The sequence below is a fragment of the Microcebus murinus genome, chromosome 27 (genome assembly GCF_040939455.1).
Source record: "Microcebus murinus isolate Inina chromosome 27, M.murinus_Inina_mat1.0, whole genome shotgun sequence".
Classification (NCBI taxonomy): Eukaryota; Metazoa; Chordata; class Mammalia; order Primates; family Cheirogaleidae; genus Microcebus; species Microcebus murinus.
In genome coordinates this window covers 19,320,966-19,346,863 of record NC_134130.1, presented here as the reverse complement: position 1 = coordinate 19,346,863, position 25,898 = coordinate 19,320,966, and the positions used below count along the sequence as shown (strand labels likewise).

Below are 25,898 nucleotides of genomic sequence, written 5' to 3'. Positions count from 1 at the left end.
CTGGCGTGCAGCACAGACAGGATCAACAGTGATATTGTGAACAGCGCCTGCAACGCGAGTCGCCTGATCAACAAGATTATTTCCAGCGACTAGAGGCCCAGGAAGGCCAGTGTGGGCGCGAATATGGCCTATAAAAAAGGGCGCGGAACGGGAGTGAATGAGTCTTTGTAGTTGCTGGAACATTTGAGTGGTATTGTTGGAGGGCCGAATATGAGGCACAGTTTCCAAAGTGGCGACAGCATGAGCAACCTAAGAACTATCAGTATACAAGTTAAATGGTGACTGATCTACGTATTTGAAGACTGCGACTAAGGCTGCTAACTCAACGAGTTGAGCAGAGGAGAATCTGGTGGGAAAACTGCGGACCTGGCCATTAATGCTATAGGCCGCGGTGCCTGAGGAGGATCCGTCGGTAAAGACTAAGACAGCTCCTGGAATGGGGGAGACTCTTGTTTTTTTTGGAAATATTACAGGTGTCTGATAGAGGAACTGAATTAGTTTATCAGGGGGGGTAATGATTATCTAGTTTGCCCTGGAAAGATGTACAGTTAACTGCCCAATCATCATCATTTTGTATTAGCCACTGAATTTGGGAAGCATTGTAAGGGAGTATTGTGATATCTGGATCCTTTCCAAAGAGCTTAAGGGAGTTTTCTCGCCCCAAGCGAGTAATTTTAGCTACTAAGTAAGGGTAGGTGGGAAGGACTTTAGGGGAGGAAGCCGATAGGTGAACCCAAAAAAGAGGCTTGCCCTGCCAAAAGAGTCCCGTGGGGGAGAAGGGGGTGGGGAGGACAATGAAGTACAGGTGGGAATCTGGGGAGAAGTAGCCAATGGCCTGGGCATTTATGGCCTGCTCGACCAAATTAAGCGCTTGCTGCCCTTCTTTAGTTAGGGAGCAGGGAGAGGTTGGGTCAGTATCTCCCTGCAGGATGTCAAATAGGGGTTTTAACTGTCCTGTGGTGAGTTTTAAATATGGGCGAAGCCAATTAATGTCGCCTAGAAGACGCTGAAAATCATTAAGGCATTGAAGAGAGTCTTTTCTGATTTGTACTTTTTGGGAGAGGACCTTATTGGGGAATAATTCAAAGCCTAGGAACAGGTGAGGGGGGCAGACCTGAATCTTTTCAGGGGACAGGCGGAGGCCTCGAGCTTGTAAGGCCAAGACAACCTGCATAGTAACTTGATGTAAGGTTGCCTCGTCGGCTCCGGCAAAAAGAATGTCATCCATATAATGAATTATATATATTTGAGGATGTTGAGTTCTAAAAGAATCAATTGTCTGAGCCACATATTTTTGGCAAAGGGTAGGGCTGTTGGCCATGCCTTGAGGCAATACTCGCCACTGGAAACGTGGGGAGGGTCCTATACAGTTTACTACCGGGAGACTGAATGCAAAGTGTTTGCAGTCATCTGGGTGCAATGGTATGGAGAAAAAGCAGTCTTTCAGATCAATGACTATCTTATAGTAGCCTCTGGGGATAGCTACAGGAGAAGGCAAACCAGGCTGGAGTGCCCCCATGGGAACCATTGTTTGATTAACAGCCCGTAAGTCTTGTAGCAGCCGCCACTTGCCAGTCCTTTTTTGAATGACAAAAATGGGGGTGTTCCATGGTGAAGTAGAGGGCTCTATGTGTCCGGCAGCTAATTGTTCCTGCACCAACGCTGTAGCTGCGGCTAGCTTGTTAGATGGGAGGGGCCGCTGATCAATCCAGACAGGGGAGTCACTCTTCCAAGTGATTTTTATCTGCCTGAAGTGCAGGGGGATCAATGGCCCTTATAAAAAATGTTCTTTGAACCCTAGTCCTGATCTGTCTGACTTAGGGAGGGTGGTCAGGGGTGCTCTTAGTCCCTGACCTTTCTTGCCTAAGCCCTGCCCTGGGAGGAATCCCTGCTTAAGCATTTGGCTGGCTACAACTTCATTGGGGCTGCACATAATGACATTCATTTGTGCAAGGATATCACGCCCCCATAAGTTAACAGGCAGGTTTGGGACTACAAAGGGTTGAGTGGTGCCTTTGTTTCCCTCAGGGTCTTCCCATGTTAAAATTTTTGAGCTCTGGAGAGTATTATTAGACTGCCCTATACCTTGCAAGTGCGTAAGGGAAGGCTGCAGTGGCCATGATTGGGGCCAGGCGTCCTGGGCAATAACTGTGGAATCGGTGCCAGAATCAAGAAGGCCCTCAAAAAGTTTACCATCTAACTTTAACCGCAGGGTGGGTCATTTTTTGGTGATAGCTTGGACCCAATAGAGATCAGAAGAGCCAGTGCAGGAAGCACCTCGGTTAGGGGCGATGGCTGGGAAGGATGTATTAAGGGGCAAGGGCAACGCCTGAGCTAAGCGCTGTCCCTTAGAGACATACACAGGGCCGGTAAGCGCGCTGGCTAGGATGTTAATTTCCCCTGTAAAGTCACTATCTACTATGGAAGGGTGGACTATGAGCCCTGCAAGAGTGGAGGAGGCTCGGCCCAGAATAAAAAAGAACATGTTAGCCAGTGGGGGTCCAAAGGAGCCAGTAGGCAAAATTTGAACATCATCCTCAGGTCTCAATATTGTGTCGGAGGAGGCACACAAGTCCACTCCTGCGCTCCCTGTGGTCGCTCGGAGGAGTCTAGGGGCTGGGGATCCTCTTGTCGGCTGTTCCTCGAGGCCGACTGAAATTGAATAGGACGAGGGGCCCGGGGCTGGCCCCTCAGGCCGTTTCCCGAAAGGGGGGGCAAGGGATTTTTAAGGACATCAGTCTTAGAACGGCACTCATTAGCCCAATGGTATCCCCTCTTGCAGCCAGGACAGAGGGAGGGGGGCTGAGTTGGCCTGCCTGGTGGTCCACTGAGGTTAGGGGCAGCAGAGGAGGTGGCTAAGGGGCATTGCTTTGCAAAGTGCCCTGGCTGACCGCACTTAAAACAGCCTTTCTGTGCCGCAGTGCCTTGAATGGCAGCCCCGACCGCAAGCTGCACAGCCTGCGACACCTTATGGGCGAAGGGGTCAGCATCATTACACATTCTAATCATGTCATTAAGGTCTTTATTTTTAAGTTTGCCCCTGAGGATGGCCCTGCAAGCGCTGTTAGCATTTTCATAGGCCAATTGTTTAATAAGCCTATTATTCTCATCCTCGTGCCCGAGGGTTCGTTCAGCAGACTCTAAAAGCCTGCCCACAAATTCACTAAAGCCCTCTTGAGCTCCCTGGGTGATTTTAGTCAGGGGAGTGAGAACAGATCCCGTAGAGGGAAGTGCTCGCCAGGCGCCGAAGGCGGCTGCGGCGGTCTGAGACAAAAGCCCGATTGGGAGTCCCCTTTGGCGCTGTTCAGTGGCAAACTTCCCTTGTCCGCTAAGTTTTTCAAGGGTCCAAGAGGCAGAATTGGGGTTTTTTAAATTATTGGTAGCCGTAGTTTGACAGCGGTCAAGAAAATCGGCTGTCCAAGAGAGGAACTGTCCGAGTGAAAGGACTGCCTGAACCAGCTTGGTCCATTCTCCGGGGAGCAGGTAGCCGCCTCCCGAGGCTGCCTCTAGGAGGGAGTAGGTAAAGGGTGCATTGGGCCCATACGTCCTAACAGCAGAATTTAATTCTTTTAAAGTCTTAAGTTTGAGTCTGCGGAACTCAGTGGGCTCTGCAGTGGGCCCCGGGACTGCCTCCTCTGGGGGGTCATCACCTTCACTTTCCCTTTCTCTCCCTTCCGTATCCTCATTATCTGAATCTTGGGGCGGGGACTGGCTCGAAGAAGGGGTGGCAAGGTCTCCTCGCCTATTAGACCTGGTAACTACCGGGAACGCTAGGGCTTTATGGGAGGATTTTAAGGATTTTTTATTTAAGGTGGCGTGTGACTGGGCGGTCTCATGACGTGGGTGGCTAATGAAGACCGAATCTTTAAGCGTATCTTGGAGGGAGGACAAGTCTTTGGAAAGCTGGGCAAACTCTTTTTGAAGTTGTAAAACATCCTTTAATTGCGTAACCCTTTGACTTAAGTCTTCTTTGGTACGCAAAAGTACGGGCATTGTAAGGGGAGGCATTAACGAAGGTGCGCAAATCTGGGGCGCGTAAGGAGGAGGCCATTCGGGATTGTGATATTGGGCCGCTTCCTCTCCGAGGGTTGCCTCTTCTGCAGGGTCGAGGGACTCTCGGAGGGGTTGTTTTTTGAACACCGGGTAATTAAATGCATGAGGGGCTGTACCCTCAGGTAAGGGAGGATAGAGGGTCTTGGTATCTGGCCTACTAATCGGGGGCTCCTCTCTAGATGTTTGGAGCTCAACTGAGGGGTCCTGAGGGGGCATATTAATACAAACTGAGGGGCAAGGGGAAGGACATGTTGGTCTCTTAAAATTATTAGGAGAAACCGGCCCTTCGGCTGTCTTTAAAGACGTTCTCGAAGCGGACCGCGACACGGGTCGGAGGCAGAATTCTGCTACTGAGAGCAGCTGCTTTTTATTGGGGTCTGAATCTGCCCCTTCAACAATATCTCTGATTAGTCCCCAGTACGAAAAAACAGATACAGGGACGGTATCTGGGCCCTGACTTAGAAGTAAATCGTTTAAATCTCTACCTACTTTTTGCCATTTGTGTGGATGAATCTCAGGTCCACCAATAATAAACCAAGGACAAGCACGATCAATGAACACAAAAAACTTTACTAGATCCTTTTTCTTAACTCTAATTCCTCTCTCTCTGAGTGAGGCCTTAAGATCCTTAATAAAAACGACCTCTTTAGACAATGAATGGCCCATCTCGATGGGGTGACAATGTAAAAATTTACTCACCAGACCGTCGACTCTGTGAGTGGCAGAACGAGGGTCTCTGTAGGGTTTCCTTCGGCCGAAGAGCGCTCCGCGGCGTCACCCGACAAAGGTCCGTACCTCGAGCCCCACGTTGGGCGCCACTTGTCCCGACCCGCGGGACCTTCTGTTACTGGCGGGGGCGAGGGGGACCGTGCCTGAAAGAGATGGGCGAGAGAAAGAAACGAGACCAAGCGAATGATTGTCAAGGTCTACTTTACTTGGATTTTTAGTAGGTTTTATATACAGAAAACAAGGAAGTAGAAACAGAAAAATAGAGTGGGGGGATGATGAGGCTTGGGTGTGGGCTAATCAGCCCCAATCAGCATCTCAATGGCACCGAAAGCTGTAATGCATTCTTCTCGGAACTATAGCTGGGGGGCTGGGTGCTATTTTCCCCGGATGAGGAGGCCCATGCGTAGGGCAAGTCGTAGGGCAAGTCGTTGGAATGTGAAGGGTCTTAGTCTCCAACACTACTGAGAAGGCAGCCCTTGCAAGCCAGAAGGTGGCCCTCACCAGGGAACTGACCTGGCATCTTGATCCTGGACTCTCGGCCACCAGAACTGTGAGAAAAGCAATGTCTGTTGCTCAAACTGCCCAGTCTATGGTATTTCATTATGGAGACCTGAGTTGACTAAGACAACCACTCCAAATCCTAAATAGACTCAAAACAAAGGGGAAAAACACATGCTGGAACTCAAGAAGGGAGTCCCCTGGGTGTACCCAAAATTTGGGGACACCTCTGAATGATAGAGAGATGAGATAAACTGATGGAGGGAACCTGGCCCAAGGTACAGGCAGCACAGAGCCTCTGAGAAAGATGGAAGTCACCCGGGTGGGGAGGGCAGGGGGTGACTAGAGCACATCACCTGGAATAACCAAAGAAATAATAGAAGAGAAAGTCCCAGACCTGCAGAAACACAAGTCCTCAGTATGAGTGGGCCCACCTCATGCTAGGCAAATTGCGTGCAAAGGGTACCTTCCTAGACATAATGATGTGGAATTCAAGAACACTGGTGTTTTTAAAGAAAACCCTAAAAGTTCTGTAGAGAAAAATCAGATAACCTGAAAAGAAATGACAATCAGAGGACATCATATTTCTCCAGGGCAAGACTCTACCGAAAGAGTAAGGAGCACTGTCTTCGAAATCTCGAGAGGAAAAGATTTTGAAATTAGAAATCTATGCTAGCCAAACCAGCTTTCACGTATGAGAGGAGGGCGATTCACAGACTTTCAGAGGATTCTGGCAGTGTACCACCCACCGTCAGCTAGCTGCATCCTAGAGGTGTGTGTAAACAGCCGGTGTGCCAGGTCTCCAAGGTTTGGCCACAGTTTGCAAAGAGCTAAGAACACAGACTCTGAATTCCAGCTGCATCTAACACCAGCCAATGGGAGGCCCTGGACAAGCTGTTTAACAGCCTGAGCATAGAGAACTCAGCACGTCTGGTGCAGCGTCCTCAGCAAACACAGCTCAGCACTAACGTTAGTCGCGTGGGAAGCTCCCACCACAGGCCAAAGGCCAGCCCTGGTCCACAGAAGAAAAGCATGATCCTAAAAGCATGTGTGCATTCTATTTTTTTTTTTTTTTGGAAAAAGGCGAAAGATATATTCGTTTTGAAAAGAAACCAGAGTATGTGTGCATTCTAAAGATTAGTCATTTAAAATGTCCTTTCTTCTTGACTTATCCATTCCCAATAGCACTTAAAATATTTGAATTTGCTCATTTCAATTTTATATCTTTTATTTCAAAGCAGAGGCTGAGGATTTGTAATTATTTATAGTCATAAGGTGATGGAATGCCAGGGCTACAGGTGTGCCAGTCAGCTCGGGCCGCCATAACAGAATTGAGCAGCTTAAGCATCCAAAATGTATCTCCTCACAGTCCTGGAGGCTGGAAGTCCATAACGAGGTGCTAGCAGGGTTGGTGTCTGGTGAGGGCTCTTCCTGGCTTGCGGATGGCCGTCTTCTCTCTGTGTGCTCACGTGGCCTTCCTCTGGCATGTGCTCGTGAGGAGAGAGTGCTCTCTTCCTCTTGTTAGGCCACCAATCATATGAGATTAGGACCTCAACCTTATGACTTCGTTTAACCTTAATTACCTCCTAAAAGCCCTGTCTCCAAACCCAGCCACACTAGGGTTAGAGTTTCAATAGGTGAACGAGGGCGGGGATGGCCTGATTCAGTCCATAGCAAGAGGGAACCTTGACGATAGATTGATTCGCTTGTTGTAAATATCCACTGAGCACCTACGCACTGTGCTGGGCACCAGGGCTCAACAATGTGCAAAACCAGACAGAATCCCTGCTACCCTCACAGAGGACACAGTCTGGCTGGGGACCACCCATGGTCAAGCTGTCACACACCTATGTGATGACCATGCACAAGGAAAGCAGACAGAACTGGAAAGATTATGGTAGAGGGAGCTGGTCTGGGTGCAGGGCAGGCTGCCTGGAGAACAAGGGCGGAGACCAGAAAGACGAAGAGGAATTGACAAGGTGAAGAGTGAAGAAAGAGGGAACCCCAAGTGCAGAGGCCCTGCGTCTGCAGGAAGAAGGAGTAAAGCAGGGAACCCGGACCATGGAGGAAGCAGGGAGGAGGAGACCTCACCCAGCCTTCAGGGAAGGTCAGGAAGGCAGCCTTAAACCCAGAACAATGAGAGGTGGTTAAAGGGCTCTAAGCAGAGGACTGGCATGATCAAGGAATGTTTTTGAAAGACCCCTTTGGACGCCATTTGGTGAACAGACTGGGAAGATGCCAGGAGGATGAGGGACACCAGGTAAGGGAAGGGCAATGTCCCCTGGACTGGACAGGGGTGGACAAACTCTGGCACACTACTTATTTTGGTAAATAAAGTTATACTGGGACACAGCCACTCAGATTCATTTATGCATCATCATCTGTGGTTGCTTCCGCACAATAAGAGCAGAGTCCAACGACCCTGGCAGAGACCATGTGACCCTTTACAGAAAAAGTTTGCCAGCCCCTGGGCTAGACTTCCAGACTGAGGTTGCAGGTCACACAATTGGGGGTTAGAGAGGTTCTGAAACACGTCCAAGGCCACAGTCAGGACTCACGCCAAAGCCGCTCTTTCCACGGTCTCTCGTGACTCCTCACTGGGGTGTGGTGTCAGGGTGGGCGCGATGAAAGGTCCCTGGGAGCCTGCGGTGTCCTCCCGGCGCTCCTGGGAAACAGGCTCCATCACCCGCTCCCGCAGGTAGACCTGGCACAAAATTTCCAGCAGGTATCAACAGACATCCCTCAGCTGCTCTGGACCCCAGCCAGGGAGGCCTGAGGACAGCCCCAGACCTGTTTTGCTCCTGCGTCCATATTATCCCATTCTCCTTGTCCAGTTCTGGCCCTGATGTTTTGTTTGAATCTCTGGGCTTAGAGGAGCCTGAAGATTTGAGTTTTGGGTTTGTTTGTTCTTTTCCCCCACAAGTGACACACATCAGTTGTGCTGGGAAAGGAAGCTTAAGCAGGTGACAGCTCAGAGAGGTCCCAGTCAGCACCATGCATGGACTGCAGTAGGGCAGGGAGCCGCTCTGAGCCTCAGTCCACTCATGCATCTCTATGAGCATCTGCTATGCATCAGATACTTTCCAGGTTCTGGGAACTTAAGAATAATGACAGCTCCTGCTCTCAGATTGCTAACCTCCCTCTGGGGGGGAGTCAACTCAGGTAACTATAGACTGTGGTCTTGCATAGCAGTGAGTGTTTTGAGGAGCAATGAAACAGGGCTGGGGGATCCTTTAAAAATGGGGGTCAGAAAGAACCTCTCTGAGAAAGTGACCTTTATGCCACAATGAAGGGGCATGAGAAAGAGGCCGCACAGGTGTCTTAAGAGGAGTCTCCCAGGAAGAGGGAGCGGCACATGCACAGCCCCTGAGGCATGGTGTTGGGGGGAACCATGACTGCAGTGTAGCTGGCAGAGAAAGTGAGGAGCATGAGAGCAGAAAAGTAAGGGGGCCACGTGGCCAGCAGCCTTGGAGGCTGTGCGTGGTAAGGCCTTTGGCTTTGCTCGGGGTGACGTAAAAAGTCATGGTGGGTTTTGAGCAGAAGCGCAACAAGTTCTATCCTGTGTTTAAAGAATCACTCTGGTTTGTCTCTGGAGAATAATCCTAAAGGGACAAGGTGAGAAGCATGGAAATCAGTTGACAAGCTATTGCAATAACCCCAGCAGGAAGTGGTGGGGGCTTGCACCCAAACGGCAGCAATAGAAGTGGTGACACGTGCTCTGATTCAGAACATCTGTAAGGCAGAGCCACATGGTTTCCTGCTGGCGCCAATGTGGGTGCGAGAGACGAAGAGGGGCTCGGCTGGCCTCTGAGTGTTTGGGTTGGCCTAAGTGAGCAGAAGGGTGGGGTGCCACCAACCAAGATGGGGAAGGCAGGACCAGGTGCAGGTTTGGAGGTTCTGCTTCGGACTCAGTAATTCAGGTGCCCACCCACACGCAGGGGCGGGAGCGGGGGGTGCTGCGTGCAGAACTGGATAGATCGCTTCGTCTTCAAGGCCATATGTGGGTATGCATCGCTGTGTCACAAGTGAGGAGCCGTGTAGAGCCAGATCACGCATGTGGTGTTTTCTCCTGGAGAATTGACACACGAATGGGGAGCTATAAAAAATTCTGTTCAGAGATGGTTTTGCAGCCAGTTTACTGATTGTCTATTTGATGTTTTTTTGTCTCTGTCTTTCCACAGAAAAGTCTGGACACCTACTGTTTCCTAGTCTTCGCCACAATTTGTATCACAGGTGCTATCTACTTGTATTTTGTCCTGCCTGAGACCAAAAACAGAACCCATGCAGATATCAGCCAGGCATTTGCCAAAAGGAACAAAACAAACAAGGAGGAAAACATTGACCCAGCTGTCACTGACAATAAGATGAATGGAGGGACTGAACCAGATTCTTCCTCCGCATCGTACAGTTCTGTCCAAAGCAAGATCATCTAAATGGAGGATATCACCATCTCAGGAAACCCATTTCTGGAAGGCTTAACTGATTGAAGCCATGCAAGTCTTATATTATTAAGTATTTAACAGTAAACTTGTGCTAATCTAATATCACAACCATTTTGGCTTTGTTCACAGCTGAATCTCCCATACTCTTCTGGAAGCTGGAAAGGATCACCCTACATTTCTATAGACCCAACATTCCTCTATGTCAACTGTTAACTGCCTTCTTCATGGTTTCAAAATGAAATTGGGAAGAGTATTTGAATGCTTTCTCCAAGAAAACTAATCTGCTCTGTTAGGGGACTCAATGGACTGGAAGTCAGAGACTGAGGTTCCAGCCATGATGTCATAAACGAGATGCTATACTTAGGGAATGGCAGGTCTCCACAACGGCCGAGCTTGGTCATGCTGCTAACAAGTAGCCCCATGGTCTCAGCAGCTTAAACAGCAAATGTTTATTTCTTGCTGACACTCTGCAGTCGCTGGGGAGCTTTCTCTCAGGCTGCGGGGCAGGCTCTGCTTCCCTTTTCTCATGCCGGCCGTGGCTCCGTGGAGCCTGCTCGGCTCATGGTGCAGGGTGACAGCCAGCAGGGCCACCCAACCGCACAGTCACTTAGCGCTGGACGGACAGGGCGTGCGTTAACTCTGCTCCCGCGCCTCTGACAGAAGCTGGTGGGGGGGGGGCAGCAAGGAACGTGCTGTGTCCCAGGGCAGCGCGGGAGGCCGAGGGCAATTGATCGATGCGACACCCGCGCAGCTCGCGAGCAATGGAAGCCCGTACGGCCTCGCTGTTCCGGTGGAAGGGGACCCTTCTCCCCAGCCCTGCCACCCCAAGTCAGGTCCTTGCTGCTTTTGCCTACAAAGGCTGCCAGAGCCTTCCGTCAGGTCTCTGTGTGTCGGTGACCCCCACCTACCCCCAGCCACCCCGGTTCTGCCACCGGGACAGTTCTCCAAAGCACCGCCAAGGTGCCTTCATGCCTCCCAAGCTCTCCATACCCTTATTATTAGCCCAGTTAATAAAGCTAACTGCTCAATCCCAAGCCCGTCGCAATCGCCCAGTCCAGCCTGGCCTTCCCAGCAGACCCAGCCCCGTGGCTCCCTCCCCCTCCTGGCACTCAGGCCTGGTGCTCTTGCCCTTGCTCCCCTGCCTGCAGTGTCCTTCCCACTCTTTCCTGAAGGAGGACAATCCCCTCTTGCCGTTCAGACCTGCACCGGCGCGCAGCCTCGCTGAGGGCTCCCGGACTCCAGGGCAGCGGCCACCGTCGGGCTGGAGCAGCGCCCGCCCGTCACAGCTGCCCGCCTGCTGAAGCGGGTGAGCTTCCCTCGCCCTGCGCCCCCGCTGGAACTGCTCCAAGGTCTCAGCCTCTTGGAGTCAGTCTGACCAGGAGGAACCCAGCTGACAGTCGTCACAGAGATGAATACGTCATGGCAGAGGTACCGAGGGCTCGCCGTCTACCCACAGGCTCCCGAGCTCCCCGCGCCCTTTGGCAGTTGTGTTGGACACTGGCTGAGTTCTGGGAAGCAGGAAGGGGAGCAGAATGCTGCAGCTGTCCTAGCCAGAGCACCTAGGAAGCCCCCACTGGTGTGGACCAGACTTCACGTGAGTAGGAAGTGCACTGTTGTTGCGCTGTCACTGGGATTTGGGGTCATCTCTCTCTGCAGCTAGCCTCGCATAAGCTAGCTTGACCAACTCATGTTTGATGGATGTTGCTCCATCTCTCGTGGCTTCTGATTGAGTGTTGTTCAGCGTCTACAGGGCATCCTTATAAACGATCCTTCACTCGAAGGACCCAGAACTCCCTGGCGAAGTGGCTGATGCCAGGGCTGGGTGCAGGGAAGTGCAAGATGAGCCGGGAGTGTCATGTGGTGCCAGAAAACAAGAAAGTGCTCAAAGAATGACGGGGATGTGTCGAAAGGACACAGCAGTCAACTTGAAGGGGTTCCCACTTGCCAAATCTGGGACAATGAGAACATCAGCATTAATAATAATAGTGGGAGATTATAATTTATTAAAGAAAATAAAAATCCATGAATCCATAGCAACAGTAAGAAAAAGGAAGGAAGGAAAGAAAAAAAAGGTGTCTTCCTTACAGCAGAATGCTAATGAATAAATAGAGCAGGAATAGCAGAGTCAGAAAAATCCCATTTTGTGACCATGGTAGTAATAACCAATTCGAGCAAGAATCATCACTATGTGGAAGTCTGGAGAGGCACAGAGCGTGGTCTCAGAGCACCTCCACTCACCTGATTCCTTAAGGACAGAGAGGAGGGTGGCAACTTCACGCTGCAGAACCCGGCAGGCCCTCCCTAAACGGGTGGACAGAGCCAGCAGCACCGGATGCCAAGCGCCTGCCGCTGGCCGGGCCCAGGGCGCAGGGCACGAGGTGGCCCCTGTCCTCTGAGGAGGCCGCGGGCACCCCCAGACGGAGGGGCCTTCCGCCACTCTGAACTCTGCACGAGTGTCGATGCCACAGGGACAAACAGAGGCAGAGGACCTGCTCCAGACTGAGGAGACGGAGAGGCATGACCGCTGAGCAGCGGAAAGCTGTTTTAAAGGACATTATCAGGACTGTCGGCAAAATGTCAATGTGGATTGTATGTTAGACAATTGTTGACAATTAGACATTTGTATGGTAGCAATCTTAAATTTTCAAATTGGAGCATTAGACTTCCTTGTAAAGGAATACATTCTGAAATGTTTAAGGGAAAGGAAAAGATGAGTGCAACTGAATTTCAAATGGTTCAGGGAAAGATTAATACAATACAGATTAAGTAAATGTGGCAAATAACAATTGGTGAATATGGGTGAAGACTATATGAAAGTTCTTTGTCTTACAACTCTTCTGTAAGGTTGTAATTACTTCAAAATAAAAGAAATGCTTTCAGCTGTGAATGACAGTGAGTCTGACTCCTTGTGTCTTCTGCAATAATGACAATTATCTAACAGAGGAATTAAGAGGGAGCAGGTCAGGGCTGGTGTAGAGAGCCTCAACCGCTGAAACCCCAGGTTTCCTTCATCTTTTTGACCAAATGCTCCACCTTTCTCCATGTTGCAGCTTTGTGCCCTTGGTGCCTCATGGTCATAGGATGGCTGTTACAGCTCCAGCCATCATGACCAAGTTGAGACTCCAGGAACAAGTTGGGGGAAGCTGTGTCAGGCGGGCTTTTCTTGATGTGTCTCTTCTTATGAGGTGTCAACAGACTTCTCCTTATGTCTCATTAGCTGGGAACGGACAGCAGGGCAGCCCCTACTGACAAGGCAGACAGCACACTGTTCTAAGTATCAGGCAAAAGATAACAGAAAACCAGGCCTGCCTTTAACCAATCATCAACCATGAGTTGGGTGTCTGAGACTGGGCACTTTGCTTCCCCAAGCAAAATGAGGATTTTCTTAGCAAGCAAAAGAATTTCTCACGGACAGGAAATGGGCAGTGTGTTTCATAATTAGTGTTTACTGACCCAGATAAAGCAGAGAGGGATAAAAACATGACTGAGCACCTCTGGCGGACGCTGTGCTGAGCATGGGGTGTGGAGCTGCAGACGCAGCCGCCATCCCAGAGCCCACAGCCCTGCCTCGGAGCGCCCAGCACCCCGCCCAGCCCTCCGCCAGCCCACGGCGCCCTGCGGGGCTCGGGCAGGAGGGGCACCAGCAAGAGGCAACCTCACCAAGTTGGCCTGAGTTCTTCCAAAAGCAAACAAATACGGGAGGTGTTTTCTCTGAGTTTTCAGTGGCATCTCCCAGGGCCCATTTCTGTCTCGAAGACCTTCAAACGTCCGTCCATCGGTCAGTTCACTCGAGGACGATCGCTGTGCCCTCTTCTCCGGGCACTCGGGGCACAGCGGGGAAGAGACCCTGCCCGCCCTGGCCGCTGCCGTGTGCCGGCGATGGAGGTCTGCTGGGCGCGGGAGGGAAGGCCCGGCGCTGACAGCTCTGCCGTGGACGCCAGGCCTGGTCTGGAGCGAGGCGAGACGCCCCGCGGCGCCGGGTTGAGTGGAGATGTGAGCGAGGAGCAGGAATTAACTGGATGAATGGAAGAAGAAGCTGCAAGTGCAAAGGCCCTGGGGCAGGAGCGAGCGTGACACAGTCCGGGAACGAATGGGGCTGGTCCGCGTGATGGTTATGAAAGACGGAAGCACAAGGAAAGGGACACGAGATGGGCTGGGGAGGTGGGCAAGAGGACCCCGCGGGACCCTGGGGATGCCGAGCGAGGGAGGACGTGAGCACGTTTGCCTTCCTCAGATGCCGCTCCAGCCACAGCAGGACAGACGGGGGCGCGGGGGTGAGGTGGAGGGTGAGGGCGTGGGTGGTGCGGGGTAGGCGGGAGAGGAGAGGCGGCGGGGGCAGCTCTGCGGGGCAGAGTGGCAGGGGGCTGCTGGCGCGGCTGGGGCTGCGGGCGCAAATGCGAGATGCCTTCCGCACCCGCCGGAAGGTCCGAGCCGACACTCCTGCATCAAAAGACAGGCCGGCAAGAACAGCATGACGAATCCGCGTGATCAGTTTTGTGTGTCAGGGCGTCTCTAGAAACAAAGCCCCAAAGGCCCGGGTAGAACTGTCATTTCCACGCCTGGGTTTGAAGAAGGGACAGCTGGGGAAAGGTGGCTGCGCATGCGTCTGCCCTGAAGCCAGGGGCCTGGGGAGAGCGGGGCCGGCTGCCGTCCCCCTGGCCTGGCGCGCGCCCTCCCGCGCAGGCAGGACCCTTGGGAACGGCCTCACAGGGGGGGACAGAGACCTTTTCAGGCGAGGCTCGCTCTGGGGAGCGGCTGAGTCTCTCCCGCGACCTGGGGGAAGGAGTTCTGGGTCCGGGCCTTGCTCTGGGGGAGGAGGGTGGGAGCCGGGGGGAGAGCAGAAGACAGGCTTTGCTCCCAGAGCCTTCAGTTCAGAGCGCTCAGCAGGCCGAGGCGCCACCTGGGTGTGTTCTGAGTCCCCAGGGGGAGGCGTGTGAAGACAGCCTCTGGGGCCTGGCTGCTACAGGCTGGACCCCCTGTGGCGCTGGAAATGAGGGCAACCGGGCCAGGGCTGGGAAGCCTGGAGTTTGGGTTCGGACACAATGAGTTTAAAGTGTCTTGGAGAGGCGGAAGTGGGCCCTTGGAAACAGCCGCCTGCAGCTGAGAGGTCAGGGCGACACGCGATCCAGGAACCACCCCTCCAGGCGGCAGGTGTGCCCTTGCCATGGACTACAGAGAGAAGTCGGTCAAGAGGCACCGGGCACTTCCTGAAAACTCCAAATGCCAGGAAGGGGCGAGGAGCCTGTGAACATCCATCCTGAGAGGGGCAAGACTGCAGCCACCTCGGGGGCACTGTGCCATCCAGGGCAGACCTGCCTGGCGCCACCCTCACTCTGCAGAGTGAGCGGAGACTCAGAGGGACTTGCTCAGTGCCCGGCTCACCCCACTTTGCTCTGGGAAACTGAAACCACAGCCCTGGCTCTCACTTGCTACCTTTTCTGCTTTTGTACGAGGCACAAAAGGTGGCGCAAAGGGGCTCTCAGGGCTTCCCGTGCTGTTCACACCAGCTGTGGCCGGGTGGCTCAGGGCGCAGCGTCGTCCGTCACGGCGCTGCGGGCAGAAGTGCACGGCCGGGCTGGCCGGGCCGCAGCCAAGCTGCCAGCAGGGCCAGGGGGAGCCCGCTCCTCGCCTCTCCCTGGTGGCTGGCAGCCTCCTCGGCCTGGCCCTGTCACGCCAGTCTCTGCCTCCCTGGTCACGTCGCCGTCTCCACTGCAGCCCAGTGGCCTCTGCCTCCCTCTTCATGTAAGGGCTCCTGTGATTGCATTGGGCCCCACACATAATCCGAGGTAGTCACCCCGTCTTGGGATCTTTGGCCTAATCTCACCCACAGAGTCCCTTTCACAGGTTCTGGGGATGGGGCCTGGACACCTGTGAGGGTCGCTGTCCACCTTCTCCAGGCACTCCGGGCCGTGCACAGAACCTGCGATCCGAGAGTTGTCTCGGAGAGGCGTCCGCAGTGCGAGCAGAGAAACAGCTGGTCTACACTCAGCACCGGTCCACCCCTGGGGACAGACACCCCAAGTCACACACGTGACCATGTAAGCTTGCCGCGTGCACCAGCCCATTTCCCTCAGTGACCCTTGAGGGCCATTCCTATTGCCACTGTCTTGCAGACGAGAACCCAGGGTGCAAGGGTCTGAGGGCAACTTGCCTCAGAGGCCTGTCCTCAAAGCCTCGTCCCTCTCCTGCGCCACGCCCGCCAAGGAGAGCCCACTGTACCCGCCCGCGGGCCCTTCCCAGAGCTCCCGTGGCCTGGAGTCTGGCCCCCCTCCAATCCAGCTCAGGGACCAAGGAGCAGCCAGATTCTAGGTCAGGCGACCAAGGAGCAGCCAGATTCTAGGTCAGGCGACAGAGCCCTCCTGCACTTCTGCAGCCCACCGTGGCGGATGGTCTGAGTGACCCTCACGCCACTGTCTCGCCTTTAGGTGTTGGAGAGGCTCCACTTCGGGGGAACGTGCCCGGCCAGGGAAGGCAAGCACTCCTCCCACCATGCTCTGCCATGTGACCCTGTGACACATTGGCCCTCCCCAGGCCCTGTTGCTCCCTGTGGCTTAGCCCAGACAAGTGGGGTGTAGTGTTGAGGGGAGCAAAGGCACCTGGAAACGATGCGAGCATCCTGCCAAAGCGACGCTTCCACGTGACGGCGGCTGTCTGAGAAGATGCTGCAGGGAGCGGCAGGAAAGCGGGACCCTGGCTGCAGACAGGACAGGCCGGTGGCTGGGGCTTCGTTGCTCATCTCCCGCCCCAGGCTGCAGAGCCCGCCCGCTCTCGGCCTCAGCCCACCCAGGCGAGAACCCGCGCTGCCGAGCTCCGGCAGACTTTAGGGAGTACTAGTTAGGGTGGGTCGGCTGCAAGTGACACAAAATCCAATGCACAGCAAGGAGTCAGCAAACTCTGCCCACCCCCTTGGGGCCAAATCCAGCCTACCACCTGTTTTTATAAAGACACTTTTATTTTATTTATATTGTTTTATATTTTATTTTATTTATACTGTTATAAAGTTTTATTTTATTTTATTCACCATAAATGGGCACAGCCATGCCCATTCATTTACTTGCCACAGCTCCAAGTTTGACTTCCTTTTACAACCACAGTCAAGGCAGGAAAGAGGTTAGGTCTCCTCCTCACATCTTATTTCGGGGTCAAAATCCTTCCATGGCCATCAGCAGAGGCCCTTGCCTCGCAGTGTTAAGACGAGGGTCAGCAAAAGTTTTCTGTAAAGGGTCAGAAAGTAGGTATTTTAGGCTTGGCAGGCCGCATGCAGCCGCTGCAGAATATTCTGTGTGTGTCTTTGACAACCCCTCACAAATGTCTCCTCCATTCTCAGCTCACCAGCCACAGCTCAGCGCTGCCTGGCCTGGCACTGCTCACAGGGCCGCCTGCGCCCGTCTGCAGGAGCGGGGAGCGGCTTGCCCTCCTCGCCAGCCGTGCCTGGCCTGGCACTGCTCACATGGCCGCCTGCGCCCGTCTGCAGGAGCGGGGAGCGGCTTGCCCTCCTCGCCAACCGTGCCTGGCTTGGGCACTGCTCACATGGCCGCCTGCGCCCGTCTGCAGCAGCGGGGAGCCGGCTTGCCCTCCTCGCCAGCCGTGCCTGGCCTGGCACTGCTCACATGGCCGCCTGCGCCCGTCTGCAGGAGCGGGGAGCGGCTTGCCCTCCTCGCCAACCGTGCCTGGCTTGGGCACTGCTCACATGGCCGCCTGCGCCCGTCTGCAGCAGCGGGGAGCCGGCTTGCCCTCCTCGCCAACCGTGCCTGGCCTGGCACTGCTCACATGGCCGCCTGCGCCCGTCTGCAGCAGCGGGGAGCGGCTTGCCCTCCTCGCCAGCCGTGCCTGGCCTGGCACTGCTCACATGGCCGCCTGCGCCCGTCTGCAGCAGCGGGGAGCCGGCTCGCCCTCCTCGCCAGCCGTGCCTGGCCTGGCACTGCTCACATGGCCGCCTGCGCCCGTCTGCAGCAGCAGGGAGCCGGCTCGCCCTCCTCGCCAGCCGTGCCTGGCTTGGGCACTGCTCACATGGCCGCCTGCGCCCGTCTGCAGCAGCGGGGAGCCGGCTTGCCCTCCTCGCCAACCGTGCCTGGCTTGGGCACTGCTCACATGGCCGCCTGCGCCCGTCTGCAGCAGCGGGGAGCCGGCTTGCCCTCCTCGCCAACCGTGCCTGGCCTGGCACTGCTCACATGGCCGCCTGCGCCCGTCTGCAGCAGCGGGGAGCCGGCTTGCCCTCCTCGCCAGCCGTGCCTGGCTTGGGCCGGTCACCCAAACTGGCGCTCCAGGGACACCTGCCAGACGTTCCCGGGCAGCGGTGGCTGCCATCAAAAGACGGACAGAACTCCATTCTCCAACAGGGAGAAGGACTTGCTGTGGCTGTCCCCTGTGCAAGGACAGCCGAACCCACGCGGATGGAGCAGAGGGGTCCCCGTGTGGTCGAGAGCAAGCAGGGGAGAAGCGCGCATCCGCCTCCTTCCCACCCAGCAGGCGCACAGCCATCTCTTGCCTTGAAGGCGGACAGAGGCCCCACGCGAGTGCTGGAAGCAGGCAGCGTCTCTGCCAAAAACTACAGAAGGAAGCATGACAACCCGAGTGCCCACAGGGTCCCCAGGCCTGCCCCACGCCCTACCACAGCCTGGTGGTACCAGGGCGCCCCACACAGCATGGAGTGCAGAGGCCCTGAGGGGCAGGCATGAGGAGGCCCTGCAGCTGGGACAGGGAAGGGGAGAGGGCAGGGGAGGGGGGAGGGGAGGGGGCAGGGGAGGGGGCAGGAGAGGGGGCAGGAGAGGGGGCAGGGGAGGGGGCAGGGGAGGGGGCAGGGGAGGGGCAGGAGAGGGGGCAGGAGAGGCCACCGGAGGGGGCAGGGGAGGGGCAGGGGAGGGAGCAGGGGAGGGGGCAGGAGAGGGGGCAGGGGAGAGGCAGGAGAGTGGCAGGGGAGGGGGCAGGGGAGGGGGCAGGGGAGGGGGTAGGAGAGGGGGCAGGGGAGGGGCAGGAGAGGGGGCAGGGGAGGGGGTAGGAGAGTGGCAGGGGAGGGGGCAGGAGAGGGGGCAGGGGAGGGGCAGGAGAGGGGGCAGGGGAGGGGGCAGGAGAGGCCATGGGAGGGGGCAGGGGAGGGGCAGGGGAGGGAGCAGGGGAGGGGGCAGGAGAGGGGGCAGGGGAGAGGCAGGAGAGTGGCAGGGGAGGGGGCAGGGGAGAGGCAGGAGAGGGGGCAGGGGAGAGGCAGGAGAGTGGCAGGGGAGGGGGCAGGGGAGGGGGCAGGGGAGGGGCAGGAGAGGGGGCAGGGGAGAGGCAGGAGAGTGGCAGGGGAGGGGGCAGGAGAGGGGGCAGGGGAGGGGCAGGAGAGGGGGCAGGGGAGGGGGCAGGAGAGGCCACGGGAGGGGGCAGGGGAGGGGCAGGGGAGGGAGCAGGGGAGGGGGCAGGAGAGGGGGCAGGGGAGAGGCAGGAGAGTGGCAGGGGAGGGGGCAGGGGAGGGGGCAGGAGAGGGGGCAGGGGAGAGGCAGGAGAGGGGGCAGGAGAGGCCACGGGAGGGGGCAGGGGAGGGGCAGGGGAGGGAGCAGGCGACTGGCAGCAGAGGAAGGTGAAGTTGATCTCCAAGATCCTGCTGGACCATGGGTGGAGTCAGTACTTCCTACTAACACCAATGGGAAGCCATTGAGCGGCTTTTAGCAGGTGGCTGGGTTTGATTTACATTTTCTCACCGGGCAGCATTGCTATCCTTGTTACGGTGATTGGTGTGTTACTAATATTAATATCACCAGTGCCGAAACGTCATTCCAGGAGCGGCCTCCCTTTTGCAGGTTAAAGCAGCGTGCCATACGTCCCCCGTCCCTCCCATGGCCCTGAGGGTCTCCTCCGTGTCCCCATCACACCAACACCGGTGCCCTCCGGGCCAGCTGCCCTGACACCCCTAGACTCAACCCGCCCCAACCCCGCAGGCTGGGACTCTCCTGGAAACCCCCATGTTCCTCGCAGCCCTGGGTGGGGACCGCAACGCCCAGGGCGGGGGACTGCGGGGCCAGGTGCAGGGCGCATTCTTGCTGGAGTGCGCCAAGCCCTTAGCTCCCCTGGGAGACCTCCAAGTCCTCCCGCCTCACCTGGGACAGTGGCAGGCACCTCTGGACAGGCCGCAGGAATCCAATGGATCAGGCGCCTGCCTACCTGACAGGTGCCGGCTCCGGTTTGCCCTTGAAGCGCGGGCGAGGCGGCCCTGCTGGTGGGGACGAGCCCTGTTTAAGCAAAGCGGAGCATTTTGTAACTGGGTGAAAAGCAGGCTATGCTGTCAGCGGACTTGATTATTCTGCACACGTATCCCAGGGCCATTGTTCCATGGATATTTTTACCGAGTTGACTTTCTTTTTAAGATGATATGGCTAACAGAAGGCAATGGCATTTTTTAAAATGGCATTTTGGCATAATTGTCCACATGCTACAACGTCCTGCCTATGTAGGCGTGATCCAAGGGTCCCTCCTCCATTCGAACAAAGCAGCAATGCTCGCCTAGCCGAGCCAACGCCCAGCTGGGACCTCGCAGGCTCAGACGCAGACAGAGATGGCTGTGAAGTGCCTTGTTAGCCGTGAGGGCCGCAGCTGCATGTAGCGCAGTAGCCAACAGCACTCCCACTGGATTTCACAGCTGATGGGGGACCAAGGGGTCTAATTTGCCCCAGGCAGGGGCAGCTGGGGGCTGCTGGTGGAGTGGGCTCAACAGTTTGGACAATGCCTGGTGGAAGGAGTACCTTTTCTAAGGCATACCCAGGAGCCACAGGAGCCCGTTGTCACCCTAGACGTCCGGTTCCATGGCACATGCCCCTCCACTCTGCCTCACCAAGAGCCACGGCTCCCAAAACACACAAGTTCAAATCCCAGTGCCCAGGCTCAGGAAGGAGCTCTGTCTACCACATGCACAGGCTCCTGCTGCATGAGGTTTCAGCGGGCAAGTGAATGCTGCGTAGCTCAGACTGCCACAACAGAGCACCACAGGCTGGGTGCCAGCAGCAGACACTTATTTCTCACAGTTCTGGGGGCTGGAAAGCCAAGACAGGGGACAGGGGCCAGTATGGTCAGGTTCTGCTGAGGGCCCTCTTCTGGGCTGCAGACTTCCAGCTTCTCGCCGCACCCTCACATGGCGGGAAGGCGGCATGCGAGTTCCCTGGCCCCTTCTTACAGGGCACCAGTCCCAGTCATGAGGGCCCATTGTCTTGATCTAATTCTCACCCAAAGGCCCCACCTCCAAATACCACCACACTGGGACTAGGGCTTCAACATACGCCTTTGGCGGGCACAAACATTCAGTCCATCACAGTAAGAGACTGGCCTCACAGTGTATGTGTCCAGGGCATGGTCCCTGCAGTGAAGAGCTACATGGAAAAGCAAATCAGTGTCAGGTTTCCTAATAAACACAGGGTCACCCATGGGGGAGTAAATCAGGTGACCTTAACCTTAGCTATTAGCATTGAACTGCCCCACCCCAGTGGTCTACCTGCCAAAGACCAGAGCACCACAGGCTTTGGCACTCATCTCTCAACAATGATAGGTGAGTTTTGGAAATTTACCTTCTTTGGTGGCTTTGTCAAAGCTCATCTTCCTTATACTGACTTTTTTTTTCTTTCTTTCGAATATTTTTACTATGAAATGATTCGTGTATATTTTTTAAAAAGTGCAGGGGAAGATACCATGAATGTCTCTGCACCGGTCTCTTTGCTTAAGGACCGCCTCAGACACAGCATCCCCGTTGGTCTCCAAGCCCCGCCCCCTCCCACTGCACTGGGCTTGGCCTTAGTTCTTTCTGCACATCTGTTTATAATCTTACTACACATGGCTGTACCCCAAATAACATCAAGGGCTGTTTTGCCTGCTGCTAGACATGTTAATATCATCATACCAATTATACCCCTGCGCTACTTAATTCTTCAATGCAGTGTTGTTCTGGGAACTATCCATGTCCATACATAAGTTCTGGTCCATTCACTTTTCACTCCTGAGAAATATTCCATTGTCAGAACAGTCCATAGCCCATCTATATGTACTCCTAATTGACAGACATTTAGAGTTGTTTCCCTTTGTTGGGTTGTTTCCCAATGATAAGCAACGCTGCCGTGAACATTCCCGAACACAACGGACACGTGTGAGATTGTCTCTGGGGCACACACCAAGGAATGGAGTTTCCAGGTCTTAAGGAAAGTGCACCCCCAGCCCTAGTAGATATTGCCAACTGTTCTCCAGCCTGGTTTACTGATTTGCCTTCCCACCAGCAGTACTTGGGAGTCCCCTTCTTCCACATCTTGCCAACCCTCACCCATCTGATAAATGGGAAGTGGTAACTCATTACTATTTTAATTTCTATTTCACTTATTAGAGCCTCAAGATCTTGACACCCATTTAATGTATTCTCTGACTCCTCTTCTGTGAATTGCCTTGGTATTAAGATCATAAATTTTCCTGGCCCTGTGAGCTGACTGAGTCAGCGCATTGACCTGTGGTGGCAGCGGCCTGACATCTGTGAGGGCGGAGCTCTGTCCCTAGCGCTGAGACGCTTCACCTTAAGGCCACTCCTTGAAAGCTCTGAGCACAACCAGACCTGCTGGCTTTTCCAAGCTCTGACAGTACCCTTTGTCCACCCTAACACCACCACAGCCTAGATCAATTGCCCAACGTTATTATGGCTCCCTTCATCTCCTTGTCAAAGCCCAAAACCCACAGGCTGAGGCCTCAGAGCTGTGCTGACTGATGTGCCTAGAACAGAGTGTAAAATAATGCCAATCCAGATGAAGAAACCAGCATTCCCGCTCAGTTGTTGCTGAGTCAACATAGATCACTCCAGAGAGCAATTTGCCAAGGAGCTCAAAGACTCAGTTATGAAGATGCTCACGATGGTGTTGTTTATAATCTCACCAAAAAGAAGAAATCACCTAAATGTCCCTAAGTGTCCAGCATCATGGTTTGACTAAACAAGGAATGTTATAACCCTCCGTGGAATACACTTTACAAAACCACACTGCAAACAAATGCACATGTCAAGGAACATTGTTCGGGAGTCTTAACTTGAGGACCACGGACTCCCAAGGAGCTGCTTCTCAAAGGGCCTTGGCATCGCCTGGCATGCCTATAAAATGCAGATTTCTGGGTCCCACTCAGACAGACAGAATGTGAACTTCCAGCTGGAGGGCAGGAATCTTAACCAGTTCTCCAGATGATTCCTAACTAATCAAGGCCACAGGGCCCCCAAAATTGGTAAGAAGCAAACTCTGGTGTATTAAGACAAAAAAAGCAAGTTACAGCTGGGTGCGGTGGCTCACGCCTGTAATCCTAGCACTCTGGGAGGCTGAGGCGGGCGGATTGCTCGAGGTCAGGAGTTCGAAACCAGCCTGAGCAAGAGCAAGACCCCGTCTCTACTATAAATAGAAAGAAATTAATTGGCCAACTAATATATAGAGAAAATTAGCCGGGCATGGTGGCCCATGCCTGTAGTCCCAGCTACTCGGGAGGCTGAGGCAGAAGGATTGCTTGAGGCCAGGAGTTTGAGGTTGCTGTGAGCTAGGCTGACGCCACGGCACTCACTCTAGGCTGGTCAACAAGCGAGACTCTGTCTCAAAAAAAAAAAAAAAAAGCAAGTTACATACAAATTCGATATATATAAAAATAACCCCGTGTGTGTGTTTGTGTGTGTGTACTAATAGGTACCTGGGTACCAAAGATCAATTCTAGGTCAGTTTCCCAACTTCATCATCACTGACACTCTAGGCCACACAATTCCTCAGGGTGGGGCTGTCCCGCATGTGGCAGGGTGCTCAGCAGCGTCCCGGGTCTCTACCCCCCAGATGCCAGGAACACCCCCAGTGGTAACAGTCAAACATGTCTGCAGACATTGCCAAAGGTTCCCTGGGGAAACAGCCCCCCAGACTGAGAACCCATGCTCTGGACCTGCGGTCCCCAACACCTGGCGGTGGACTGGTACCAGTCCATGGCCTGTTAAGAAATGGGCCACGCAGCAGGAGGTGAGTGAAGCTTCATCTGTATTTACCGCCACTCCCCATCACTCGCATCACCGTAAACTCTGCCTCCTGTCGGATCAGCGCCGGCGTTGGATGCTCACAGGAGCACGAGCCCTGCTGGAACCTGCTTGTGGAGGGGTCTAGGCTGCGCTCCTTGTGGGAATCTAATGCCTGGGATCGGAGGTGGAGCTGGGCGGTGATGCTGGCGCTGGGGAGCGGCTGCTGACACAGGTCACCGTTAGCAGAGAGGTCCGACTGCAGACAAATGTAATGTGCTGGGATCGCCCCGACACCATCCCCACCCATGGTCCACGGAAAATTGTCTTCCGTGAAGCCGGTCCCTGATGCCCAAACGGTTGGGGACCCTGGTCTAGATGGGCAGTGTTATGATGACGTTTTCCTTTGTTCCCAGTACATATGCCTTTTTTGCATTTTTTCCAACATGAACATAAAGTATTTTAGTCATGTAAAAATAACTTGGTTTCTTAATGTCCCATTGCCTGTGCTGTTGATATGAAAAGATATTCCCATTAGTATTTACAGTAAGTAAACTAATTTTATTATGATTTTAAAGTAGGTATCGAAAAACATATACAAAGGCCTCCCAAATATCAATATTCCTTAGGCATCTTTAAAATATTTAAAATGTTTATAACCTTTGGATTAGGCTGTCTAATTTTAATTATATATCTTAAAGAAGCAATACTAAATATAAGAAATGCTTTACAAATATAGTTAATTTTTGTAGTCATGTATAAAAGCAAAAAGTTATAAACATTCTAAAACTAATAATAGGAAACTAAGTTAATTATGATACATTCACTTGATAGACTATAATACAGCATTAAAGTGATGTTTATAAAGAGTTTATAACAATACAGGGGAAACGTTTATGCCATACTGTTAAGTGGGTAAAACGCTGGATACAAAAGTGAACATGTTGCATCACCACTAGCAGGTACAATAATGACAATAAAAAGAATCCTATGCATCAACACAGTCAAAAGAAATATACCAAGATCTTAAAAAGTAATTGTTAGTTGAACAATGGCATCACAGATGATTTTTTTCTCTACTTTTCTGAAATATCCAAGTTTTCTATAATAAATGTGTATATATTTATAGTGGAAAAGTGAACAATAAAATTTGTTTTTAAAAATACTTCAAAATGATTACAAATAAAAACAAGTCAAAATTTCAGCTTAGAAATGTCTTCATATTGATCTATATATAAATTTCCATCCATATGAGTAAAGTAACTTTGTTCAGAAGTTAAGGCTATCAGAAACTATAACATAAGCTAGCTGTGACTATACCGACCTTCATCAGCTCTGAGAAGGGTAAAATTTAAGAGTGATTACTATGCAGATGGTCAGGGAAATGTATGGAGTCACACAATACATCATAAACAGAAAATGATTTTTATGCAAAACAAACTGGATAAATCTTTTTACAAACCTAGAATCACATTCTCCTAAAACAGAGTGGCTCATTTAAAACATGATAAAGTAATTTGGGTTTGATTAGAATGAGCCAACCAAGGGCAGCTCTCACCTCCTGGACTCTGATCTAACCTGTTTACATTTGTCAAGGGTGATGGGCAACTCCAGCCACAGGAAACACAGTCTTTGCAGACAAAGGGTGGCCCTTCTCATATTTGTAAAGCAGTATTTGCCCAGGTGGCCTCGCCTTTCCCAGGTGGCTCCAGTGGACTCTCTCGTTTGCTCATTCCTCAGTCTCTTGTGGACCCAGATTATATCTTACAATAGACCTCAAAGAGGGAGGCAGCTGCATGCATTCGGTAGAAAACAGAAAAAGGCATGGCCAGGTTGACCACAATTATCCAAGGTTCAAAGCCAAAGACAATTTCCTCCAATACATTGTCAAAGACAATTTCCTCCAATCCGACAGCCAAAGGCGGGAGGTATCCAAAGCTGCAAGAGAAGAGAAAATGGCCTATCACGGCGAGCAGCTTCCAAGCCGTCTAGGAGGCCCCACTCGAATCCCAGGCACCACTATCTGGACTCATAGAAACTGAGTCACACCTGTCCAAGTGATAAGGAGACTGCACAGCATTTTCATCTCTATGGAAACCATCTCTAATCCATGAGCCTGCCATGAACCTTCTCTCTTCCTCCCCTACCCCTCCTTGCAATCTGTCCTGAATGAATGCTTTTGAACCCATTCAATTCTCTCCATCCCT

At 53.4% G+C, this 25,898-nt stretch overlaps 1 protein-coding gene across 3 annotated transcripts in view; it reads left to right on the top strand.

Annotated features, from left to right (window-relative positions):
• LOC142864865 (solute carrier family 2, facilitated glucose transporter member 9-like) overlaps window positions 1-12,609 on the top strand; it is a 61,123-nt gene extending 48,514 nt beyond the window's left edge. For all 3 annotated transcript variants that reach the window (XM_075998338.1, XM_075998337.1, XM_075998336.1), the window contains one exon: window positions 9,462-12,609. In XM_075998338.1, the coding sequence (XP_075854453.1) occupies window positions 9,462-9,713 (252 nt within the window). In that variant the 3' untranslated portion in view covers window positions 9,714-12,609. The remainder of the gene's footprint in view (window positions 1-9,461) is intronic.
• The last annotated feature ends 13,289 nt before the right edge of the window (window positions 12,610-25,898 follow it).